We start from the raw sequence: 12,546 nt of genomic DNA, 5'->3' as shown, positions 1-12,546 counted from the left end.
CTTGGTCACGCATGCAGTTCATTTTAAGGTGTACACCATATGTGATAAAAAAAATCTGAAACAACATATTTTTTTTATTAATACATAGCCTTGAATTTTTGAAAAATCCAACACTGCTGTCCTCCTGCATATTGCCACTAAATTGACAATGCCAAGCAACAACCAGCTTTAAGTGCTTTTTCAGCTAAGAAAAATACAGTGAGAATAAAAAAAAATTAAGCATTGGAACAAAATCAGCCCTTTTATTTCTTTAGTTGATGGAGATGCTGTTTTAAAAACTGTGTTAGAAAAAGACCAACAGAGGACAGCACTTTTGAGTGAGTAAAAGTAACTTTTGTGCTTTTTTGTTGGCAGACATTTATTCAAACTCACTTTATCAAGAGGCAGTACTAATTTTAGGTTTTGATGCCAAGGCAGCTTTTATGTTTGAATAAATTAATTTGTAAATAGCCTTTTAACATTACCCAACACTATCATTGTTGATATCCTATACTGTAATTCTGCAGCAGTATCTTCCAAACCATACAACAAACAATAACTGATTAAATGTTTCTTAAATGCTATTGTAACCCATGCAGAACACCAGCTGAAGTTGTTTCTTTTTATTCACTTTGCATATTCTGTATTGTGAATGTTTATTTTTTTTCTATATTTGTTCCCTAAAAACATGATCATAGAATTGTATAAAGGGTTTCCAAAGAATGATTTAATATTTGTTTAAAGAGGAAAAAAAGATTGGTTCTTAGAGTCTGCCAATCTTGGAAATCCTAATTCTCTTAACTTTCTCCTGAAGAAATGCCAGTAGATATAAAAAGTGAATTGTAGCATGACAGAAGAGTGAGTTATGTCAGTGTTTAAGCTGAGAAGAAACAGGACTGGCTACTGTGCATGCCGTGAAATGGAAACAAGATGTAGATGTTTAAAAATGAAACAGAACAAACAAGATCACATTAATGGAATTTTACTATCTCTTGGTATTTTCTAAAGATGACTTTAAAACAAATTCTTACTGTGACTAATGTTCCAAGTCAGTTGGTTCAGTGTCAAAATTAATGTTAGGAAGTGATTAAAAGTAATGAGATACTGAAAAGCAGATTGTTCATTTGTTTTTTGTTAGTGATGTGGTAATGTACTGTACAGTATGTACTCAGGCTTTCCATGTATGAAACGGTGCAGATGAACCATAGTACCTTGCCGTCTTGGAAACAACAACTTAGTCATTTTAAAAAGGATATAACGACGTGATTAGGCTTCTACTATAGCCCAAGGGAGAATAAAACACATCTCAAAAAGAAGTATTGACACAAATAGTCACCTTCAAATTGTTTGTGTTATAATGGCACTGGGCAGTGTTTATAGACACTTCTTTCCCCTAGCATATTGCAGTCACACACACACACACACACACGCACACACACACACACACACAGTGGTGTGCTCTGAAGGCTTAAACATTTTACATATATATTTATTTTCCTTTCTAATAGCGTTTTCCTGATAGCCAAGTTTTTTTTCAAGTAAACCAGTGTCTGAGACATTGTTCATGACTCTGTGTACCTTGTAAATCCACAAAGGACTTCAAATGGCTTACTAGTTAACTGGTTGGAAAAAAAAAGGAAAAAAAATGTTTTTCTTTTTTTTACCAGTCATATTTGATGCATTGCAAATGATCTTTAATAATGCATTGTGACGAATGGGATCAAAGGAGTGTGTGGATACCTTATACTTCTTTGAAAATACTGAAAAGTGCTATAATTAATATCAATCTGCCAAGCAACCAAATGGGAAAGAGGATCCCCTCCCCCTCAACTTGTATCTTACAGAGACTCAGATGAATCCCCGCAGGAAACAATTACAGTGATTCTGTTAAAATCACTCTACACTATTTTGTCACCCTTAAGACACTGAACTCTTCAGCTTTACTGTCTAAATTTGACACATTTCTGTTGATAATCTCATTAAAAATAGCGTATACACAGATTTTAAGAAACTCTCTTCCATCTACTATTACAGACCACCGAAATATATATATATATATATATATATATATATATATATATATATATATATATATATAGATGTGTGTGTGTATTGTGGCACCAACAGGGCATGCCAGCCATCTTTCCCGACAGCCAGATGCAGAAGGCTGCACCAAAGTCCAATTCCCATGGAGCTCTGTGGGAGTCCTAGGCACTGTTGCAACCTAAGGTTCTGCCATCTATCTCTCCAGATGAGGTAACGCTCTGGCCACGCTTGCTCCCCCAGTCTTCCCAGCATGGAAGAGTCCCAGCTAGGCAAGGGCCCCAGCCATCCGCCAAAGTATATGTATGTCCTCCTTAATATAAGGACAAGTGTCTATGTGTCAGAGTATCTGTCCAATAGCTATTTCTATCATTCCAATAGATGGTGCATCACAAACATTAACACTGCTTTTATAGATCCTAAACCAAATGGCATATAGCAGAGATATATGCATTGCATGGTGCACTGCAAACATTAACGTTGAGGTATACATGGACTGCTTAGATTTCAACCTGTCTAACACAGACCACTAGAGAACTACAGACCACAAGATCCTCCTAAAAGAATTATGTGTGTGCGGTGCACCCAGCTACCTTCTGTTTAGGACATATACAACACTTGCTGCCTTAGAAAGGCAAACATGTTATTAAAGAACTCAGCCATATTGTTACATATGTGTGCATGGGAGATGGTATGACAATACAGGTACGCTCCACGCTTCCATCCATCTTTACGGGATCCCTTGAACCCAACACCATCAGTAATGTCACCGAGATGAGCTGACAAGTGAGGACAATTCTCAAACATGAAGCCAAGGGGATATTTCCAAAAAGTTCATAAATGCTTTTATTACAAACAAACATTATCCAAACAAAAAGTGCAGTGCATCTGGTTTCAATAAATAAAATCATAAAAACAAGTGTTTAGTGGGGATAAAAACCATCAATACATAAATCCTTTAAAATCTGACGTTAAAATAAAATGTGCAGAAGTTAATGCAGTCTCTCTCCTTACTCTCCGGCCCACCTCCGTCACCCTTTCTCCCCGGCTCACCCATTGCTCTTGCAGCCGGCGGAGACCCAACAGCCACAAGCTCCTTAAACCAACCACCGTCTTGGCCCTCTTACAGATTTTAAAACTCAAACTTTCAGTGGGGCGAACTACCCCCACAGCGCATCAACCTAACGCTCCTTTGTGAGACCTCAGCTCGTGGTGTCTCCACTTTCCACGTGGCCAGATCGTAACTTCATGACTGCTGTTTTCCATCCTTTAACCTCATGCTTTCTCTTTTCCTCGATCCTTTCATTCTCCATATATCTTCCCTCTTTCTCTGGTGTCAACCCGTATATATATACATACCCCCCATGCATCTCCGTGGGTGCTGCACCTTAATTACACTCCACAGGAAGCCAATGAGGCAATCAAGAACGACCGCACCCACACGTGCAGGTGCGACTGGCTCCCGTTACCTCATTAACTCCCTGCGGTCATGCAATCACGCCCGCAGAGAACGGCACAGCTATACGGATTTAAAACCTGACCCTTTTTTGTTTTGAAGCCGTGGACCCGCTATACCACAGATGGTGTATGGGCTCAAATTAGGGTATTTCTTAGTCAGACCAGGGGCGTTTGGTCTGATGTCATCTGATCCTTTCTCCTTTTTTCCACTCTGCGGACCAAGTTAACATCACTTGCCTCCCAATAACATCACCTCTACCCCCATTGATGACATCATTTCTGCCAACCTACTGAAGACAATTTCAGTAATTTCCTATTCCAGCCTCCATAATCCCACCTCTTCCTGTTTCATTCATATAAGTAGACCAGAGTCACCCTGTTAGTTTAGTTCTGTTTTGAACTCTATTCTGTAAAATCATGTTTCTTTTTTCCTCTGCAGTTTGTTCAGCATATGGGATGGCTATCCCCAAACCTTTTGTCAACTACTGCCTTATCCTTTTTACGACATATATATATAAAAAGAATCATCCCCTTGGAAGAGTTCATGTCTTAGTGTCGTACATCACTGAAGCGCAGTGGATTCAATTTGGATTTTTTGACACTAATCAGTGGAAAAGGACTCCGTAATGTCAAAATGAAAACAGATCTCTGCAAAATAGTTCAAATTAATTACAAATATTAAACACAAAATAATTGGTCACATAAGCATTCCGGCCTCTATCAGGACAGGTCTCTCTCTGTCACATTTACACATCTAGATACTGCAAACTTTCCCCATTCCTTTTTTGAAAATCTGCTCAAGCTCTGTCAGGCTGCATAGGGATTATGAGTGAACAGTTTTTTTCATGTCCTACCACAAATTCTCAGTTGGCTTGAGATCTGGACTCTGACTTAGCCACCAGGACATTAACATTGTTTTTATGTTGATCCTGTGTAGATTTGGCTTTATGCTTTGAGGTCATTGTCTTACTGGAAAACACCTTTTCTACCAGGTCTCATTGTTACTGTGGATGGTATCAGGTTTTACTCCTGAATTTCTCTATATTTTGCTGCATTCATTTTACTCTCTATCCTCACAAGCCTTCGGGTGCCTTCTGTGGGGAAGAAACCCCACAGCATGCTTTACAAACAGGGGTGGTGTGTTTTTGATAAGGTGCAGTGTTTGGCTTATGCAAAACATGGTGTTTACTCTGATGGCCAAATAATTTAATTTTGGTCTCATCATAGAACCTTCTTTCTGTTGACTTCAAAGTCTCCAATATGCATTATGGCAAACTCTAGCACAAACGTTATGGCATTATGTATATATATATATAGTGGAGGACTGCTGGCTTCGTGCTCCGGCCCTCACCCCCAGGCCGCCAGGCGGAGCTCTCCCGACAGCAGGATCATGCCCTGAGTTCCAGCAGGGCCTCATAGACTATGTAGTGTTTATACACAGCCCTGCTGGATACCTTGGGGGCCACCGGGAGTCGCTGTAGGGGGGCTCATGGGCTCTTATGTGCCCTATAACCCGAGAGTACGTCACAGTCACGTGACAGGAAGGAAAGACGTGCTCCCGGGTTGAAGAAAAGGACTGTTTACCCTGACCCGGAAGGAATAAGGAACTGTGGACTGATTGGGCAGGAACACCCCCGCGTCAGGGTGTATAAAAGGATTGTGGGGAAGCCCTGACACTGAGCTGAGCTGGGAGGAAGGGTGGCTAAGTGTCTGGGTGTTGGAGGATTGTGTGTTTATTGAGTAGTGAGGAGTGGCGGTGCTTGGTGCACATTATTAGTATAATAAATAATAATTGTGGACTTTTTACCTGGTGCTTGGAGTGGTACCTGAGGGTTCGAGAGGTGGATCAGAACCTCTACGCCGACAATATATATATATATCTATATATATATAGAGAGAGATATATATATATATATATATATATACAGTATATATATATATATATATATAGAGAGATAGATAGATAGATAGATAGATAGATAGATAGATAGATAGATAGATAGATAGATAGATAGATAGATAGATAGATAGATAGATAGATACTTTATTAATAGATAGATTTACCTAGATTTACCGTATTTACTCGTGTATGACGCGCCCTCGTGTAAGACTTGCACCATAATTTTTACAAAGAAATTTGTGAAAAAAGTTTTGCCCCGTGTACGACGCACATTGTGATTGCATAGGAAGCATTTAGAGAGAGAGATAGAGAGAGCTGTCGAGCGAGGGAGAGAGCGCAAGTGCGCAAGTAAGAGAGAGCGTGAGCGGGTGAGCGAGAGAGAGAGCGCAAGTGCGCCAGCAAGCGAGCAAGAGAGAGAGAGCGCGAGTGCACAAGCAAGAGAAGGAGAGAGCAAGCGAGCCCAAGCAGAAGAAGTAAACATTACAGAATTACATTTCCTCGTGTATGACGCGCACCTGATTTTCTAATGCTAATTTTTTGGAAAAAATGTGCGCGTGGTACACGCGTAAATACAGTATAGATAGATATAGATAGATAGATAGATAGATAGATACTTTATTAATCCCAAGGGGAAATTCACAATATATATATTATATTTATTTATTCATTCATTTATTTATGTTTTTAACAGTGGCTTTCCTCTTTCCCTCTCTCATAAACCTATAATTTGCAAGGGATATTCCAAGGGATATTCAGTATCTTGGATGCTTTCTTTTTTCATTCCCTGACTTTTTATTCATTTTTTTCACAGAGTTGCCTGGAGTGTTTGTTTGTCTTTATTATGCAGGTTTAGACCATGATACTTGTGAGTCACCACAAGCTGATAAGGTGCATTTATACAACAATCAACTGAAGCTCCAGACAGTTGAATCCCGATGAACTAATTCTGTATCTTCTAAAACCAACTGAGCTGCATCAGTGATGATAATAATAACTCTTTATATTTATATAACGCTCTTCTCACTACTCAAATCGCTTTTCATAGTGAGTGGGGAGTTACTTCAACCACCACTAATTTGTACTATCCGCCTGGATGATACGACGGCAACCACTTTTGTGCCAGTACACTCACCACACATTTGCTGTTAGGTGGTGAGACAGGGGATGATAAGGGGGCCAGAATGACTAGGCCATGGTGGGCAATTTAGCCTGGACTCTTTCCAAAGGATGTACAGGGATCTTTTATGACCATCAGTTTTATGTCTCTTTATATTTGTCATATACTGTATACTTATGCAATCATTTTGTGTTTTATATTTGTATGTTTTTGTAAACACTGTATATAATATAAGCACTATATTTTATTTCAGTCACTATACTATTAGAACCAAATTCGTGGTCTATTCAATTCAACACTACTTTGTGGTTGTCTAGTAGAGCCACCTGTTTGGTTAAATAATCCCACCAAACAGAAAGCTCACTGCTTGTTTATGGGTGAACTTTAATTCCACTGTTACAACAATCCCCTGACTCTACTTCATAATAGATCACTGAAGGAAAAATAAAGAAAATCGCTATTCATGATTATAAGTGAATAGTTGGGTGTCTTGATAATTCCTGTTAAAGTAAAACCAAAAAAAAGATAGAGGAGGACATGCTGAGGGAGATGAAAATCAACTTATTCATTGGAAAGAGAGCTTCTATAACATCTTTTTATTATTATTAAGGACAACAGTAAGTCACACATTAAAATCCAATAACCTCTGTAGCATTACACTTTGGAGATGAAAGCAACATTTTATTCATTATTCTGTCTGACAGATATCTTAGGAACCTCTTTTACAGATTTTATTGTAGCACTCAGATGAGCCAATAAGTACAATAAACGCTGTTGGTTTGGATAATGGATATTCTGTAGATGTGGATAAAACTAGTAAACTGATATATTAGCGTGTGACAGAATATTAGGAGTCAGCATAGCCAATAGTAATACAAAAAACGTCTATTCGAAGCTAGGTATAAAAGGAGCCCAATAACTATAGAGAGAAACATTGAAGATACAGAGACAGAGAGACATTCAGTAAAGTTATTTGGAGAGATCTAAGCATTTAACTCTCCTTCATAACAGGGGCTTACTCTTCCAAAATGCCACTTTGCTCCTCTCTTCAAACGCCATTCAACATTATGGCTGGTAACTCTCTATAAATCTCTTGTACTATTTGCGATTTCCCAACTGTCTGACCTTTAGGTTCAGCCTATTTTCCCTTTCTAGCTTTTTAATAGTGGTTCCTACATCCAAGGGTTCCACAGTCCCTGCCTTTCAATGTGATTACCCTGTTAGTAAGTAACTGTGTGATAATAACTTGGTGTGCCTGCCTTTACACCGCTCCTCAGAATGCTTTGTTTTACAATGTCCTATTCATTTGTACCATTTTGTTGATATGTTCGGTAGATACACTTGATCTGCTTACCACCTTATTTGCTTTAAATGTAGCCTTAATTATGTACAGTGTTTTCTAATTTTACAATTTTGGCCCTGTAATACTCCTTCTGACACTTTAATATAATTCCAAGGACCGCTATTTGTGTGTTTACCTCTAGTTTTATACTGCTCGGTTGTTAAATCTTCTATTCTCTTGCACATTGTTGGTCTTGTTTAAAAAAGACTGATTGATAGACAGACACAGATAAAACTCGAATACTTTCCATAACATTGTTCTGAAAGTTTTACTATTATATTTTACTGTTCCACTGCTGAAAACAATAATTACACATTTTAGTAACCTTAACTATAAATATATTTAGGTGCTTTGGATTCATTTTTATTTTCAAAACAATAAAAAAATGTAAAAGAGGTGGATAAGAGGGGAGCAAAACATTGAAGAAAAGCAGAAAAAATAGAGAGAGAACAATGAAGAAAAACAAATGGCAAAGACCTCATCTTTATCTGTTCATTATGTACACCAGCATTTTCAGTTACACGATTGAACTCCTGTTGCAATAGAAGTGTTCAAGGAAGGCAGCATTGATTGATTGAAGGATAAACTCCATCCTACACATCTAAACTTTATAAAAAGAACTAACGGCACATGTTTGGATAAAATCGGATTCAAAAGAGGAAACTAACACAAAAATAGAAGTTAAAATGAAGATTATAAGGAACCCTCCAACCTCATTATACTTAATTTATATACTTCCTTTCCTGGAGAGCATCATCAGAAAGCGTTTAAGAAAGCATCTTATAATGCTCAAAAGCAATTTTATAAAGTCAAAAGCTATCAAACTAGGTAACCATTATAAGAGAGCAGCTATATTAAAATCAATCATCATGTTTCTCAGATGATTTCTTTCAGAATTAAATTGAAAAAGGAAAGTTTCAGCTCATTTACAGATTATATAATTTATGTATATGGTTTTACAACTTGTTATGATATCAACACAGAGGAATTGCTTTAATAAATTTATTTTTCAGATTTGGGATTTTCCTAACAAAACCTTTACAATAATATAGCAAAGATAGCATGGACTCTTACGCTGCCTATTAAAAGTATTCATCCCCTTTCCAGTTTTCACATTTTGAAATCAGAGTGGATTTAATTTGGCTTTTTGATACTTTAGTGTCAAATTGAAAACAGATCTCTGGAAAGTGATCTAAAAGATTTACAAAAATAAAACACAAAATAATTGACCATATAAGTATCCTCCCTATTTAATATCATTACTGGTGCAAATTGGTTGTAGAAGTCTCAGAATTAGTACAATGGAGATTATCACTCTTTAATCGGAGGTTTAAATTGATTGTAGTATAAGTGCTGTTGCATCTAGAACAGTCCTTCCCAAACTCGATCTGGGGACCCACAGTGGTTGCAGGTTTTTGTTCCAACCAACTTCCATTTTTCATTGGACTCTTAGCCTAAATAAGTGAGTCATCATTTCCCAGTTTCTGTGTTTTGAAGTCAATATAGAAATTAGGAACTAAGTTTGGTAGATTTTTACTAAAATGTAAAAGCAGTTATATGGGGAATATGTAGGTTTTTTTTTTGGTTTTTTTTTAAGTTCGTAACAGTATTTTCAACTTAATTTTCATTATCATTTGATGATTTACTAATTAGTGGGCCTGACACTGACGTCGTTGCTGCTTTCTTCATCCTAGGTGTCTGCTATGCTGGTTGTTAATTGTCACTATTAGGGTTAAATTAAGGGAGCAAGCTACAAAGGAAAAGGGGAAAATAATAGGAAAACAACAAAAGAGAGTTAAGCATTTATAGCTTTAGAAAAAGACAAATATTTTTCAATGTCTAATAAATGTAAAAACCATACTGTTGTGTTTTTCTGAATGCAGAATAAGAGAAGAGTAAAAAAGACCAGCTAATTAAATGAGATCAGTTGTTATCAATTATTATCACCGATTGTGAATCTGGTTGGAATAAAAACCTGCAGCAGCCACAATGGGTCCCCAAGATCGAGTTTGGGAGCCACTGATCTAGTAGGTGCAGGCTATGGTGAGTCAGTATCATACCCTAACAAATGCAACAAAGCCAGCAGAACACTCCAAGGAATGCAAGTTTAGAGGCAATTGAAAAATATGAATTATGGGATGGAGAAGAGAAAATATCCAAGTCACTAAATGTCCATTGGAGTTCAGTTGAATCAGCCATTAAAGAGTATTGCACAATCTGTAAATAGAAGACCCTCCACAAAAAACTGAGTGATCATGAAAGAAGAAGACTAGTGAGGGAGGCCAGCAAGAGACCAATGAGAACTCTGAAGGAGTTACAAGCTACAACATCTGAGATTGGAGAGACAGTGCAGGCAAGCACTCTTGACTGGGTGGTTTACCAGCCACTGCTTTATGGGAGAGCGGCAAAGAGCAGGCCAGTGGCAAAAAGAAAAACCCACATGACACACCAGCTAGCGTTTGCCACAAGGTACACTAAAGACTCTGTAGTCAGCTGAAAGAAGATTCTATGGTCTGATGAAACCAAAATAGAGATTTTTGGGCATCAGACTAAACATCATGTTTGGTGGGTGCCAACTAAAGCCCGTTATCAAAGACACAGCATCTCTATCATGAAGCATGGTGGTGGCAGCATCATATTGTAAGAATATGTGTGAGAGCAAGGGGAGGAGATACAGTGAAAATCATGGAAGAAAACAATGCAGTCTGCAAAAAATTGCACCTTGGAAGACAACAAGCCCAAACATAAAGCCAAAGCTAGAAATGGCTTAAACACAGCAGTACTAATGTTCTGGAATGGGTGAATCAAAGTTCTGATCTTAACTCAAATGAGAACCTGTGGCTGGACTTGAAAAAGGCTGTTCACTCACAATCACCCTGCAACCTGACAAAGCTTGACCAGTTTTACTAAGAAAAATCAGGATCAACTGCAGTGTCCAGATCTGCAAAGCTGATAGAGACCTGTGCATACAGACTCAAGGCTGTCATGGCTGCCAATTGTGCAGCTACTAAATACTGACATAAATGGTGTGAATATTTATGAGATTCATTATTTTGTGTTTAATATTTGCAATTAATTTAGACCAATTTACAGAGATGTGTTTCTGTTGATCAGTGTTGAACAAAAAAAACAAATTAAACCTATCATGCTTCTATATTGCAAATATTCAATACTGCTAATGTATTGGGGATAAATATTTTTATAAGGCACTGCAAACTAGCCAGGGAAGGCAGCAACCAGAATAATGGCAGTGCGTAGTGAATCAACAACAGGAAACAGTAGGAGACAACTTTCCGTTATTTAAAAGAGCAGCTTCAGAGTGACAGGAAAGTCTATAAAAAGGGCGAACCTGACAGGTCACATAATCATCACTCCAGTGTGGCAAAAACGACCAGTCCTTTTAAGAATGTCAAGCTATCTGAAAGAGGAATAAAATTAGAAAAAATCCAATGCTTAAGCTTTGGCAACCACCATGCAGTGCTACAGAATCTAGTTTCACTTTTTAGTCAGATTTTGGCTATTATTATTGTTTTCCTTTTTATGTGCTACTTCTGGCATAAAAGAATCGATTATATATAGAAGCCTGTATGACAAAGTCCAGCTCAGTGATGTGTGCAGTCAAAAGCAACAACTGAAGAATTTTTTTCCCTCCCGAATCACTAAACAAATGTCATTACTGTTAAAGTCTGTTATTATGGTAACTACTGGCAGTTCTTCTGTTTAAGCAACTTCATCCTTTATGGAAAACTCAGAAACATAACAAAAACTACTAACCCAATGGTGCTTCCTGAATCTGCCTCAATGGTCCAGACACAGTGGAGGTTATGGTCATAAGGTGCAGGATAGCCTGGTGAAAGAATTCGTCCAGAAGATTCCCCTTTAATGTGACCACCACATTCAGCTAAAAAAAGGGAAAGGAAAAGAAAGCAAGAAAGTCAACAGAAGTAATCTGAGAAAATCAGTGCCACGTCTGATCAAATTCTTCAAACAGCAAAAGCTGGAAACAACAAATAAATGTACAGCTAGGCATCTCAGATGACAGTGGTTATGCCAAATGCCTAAAACAAAGAATTTTACTATCCCGTCGCTGAACTTAGCTACCCAAAATGGAAATGTCCTTTTGGGAGCAGAAGTGTTCACGAGACTGAAGGAATTGGACATGCTTAATTCAAAAAGTAGCAGACATAGTTGTAAAATAATACATTCAGATTAAAGAGGCTGACAGCCAGAATCAAAGATGGCATGACCAGATAACGGAAAAAGGACCTGAAGAAATAATGCACTTTTTTGTTTTTTAAAGTCCATTCAAAATAAAGCTTTTAAAGTCTTATAAATAACAAATGAATCCATTAATCACAAAATTTCTAAACTACATAAGACAAAAGGGCTCTAAGTGGAGATTAAGGATTTGTACTGCAGTTGGCTGTCTGCAATTCTGTTTTTTACACTGAAGACTGATACCCATCATCTGACTTGAGCACGTCAGGTGCATCACAACAGCTGTATGACAACAAATCCTCTGTCATCACAGTAATCTAGGCTGTCAGCACATTCTCAGGCTCCTGGCACTTCTAATTCACTGTCATGCTGTTGTTGGATGAGCTCTCCATTACAGGAAAGTGGGATGGGTTGAAGTAATTGTGGCTATAAGTGAAAACACTGCATTACAGCTACAATACTAGGTATTCTGTACTTAAATGCCTGCAC

The 12,546-nt window shown here is 37.8% G+C and overlaps 1 protein-coding gene across 1 annotated transcript in view; it reads right to left on the bottom strand.

The window, feature by feature from the left end:
• The window catches only part of csmd2 (CUB and Sushi multiple domains 2), a 967,861-nt gene that overhangs the window by 215,497 nt on the left and 739,818 nt on the right, over nt 1-12,546 (bottom strand). The window contains exon 27 of the mRNA XM_039739491.1: nt 11,614-11,740. Within this exon, the coding sequence (XP_039595425.1) occupies nt 11,614-11,740 (127 nt within the window). The remainder of the gene's footprint in view (nt 1-11,613; nt 11,741-12,546) is intronic.

The sequence above is a fragment of the Polypterus senegalus genome, chromosome 17 (genome assembly GCF_016835505.1).
Source record: "Polypterus senegalus isolate Bchr_013 chromosome 17, ASM1683550v1, whole genome shotgun sequence".
Taxonomy (NCBI): Eukaryota; Metazoa; Chordata; class Cladistia; order Polypteriformes; family Polypteridae; genus Polypterus; species Polypterus senegalus.
This window is presented reverse-complemented; position numbering and strand designations above follow the sequence as displayed.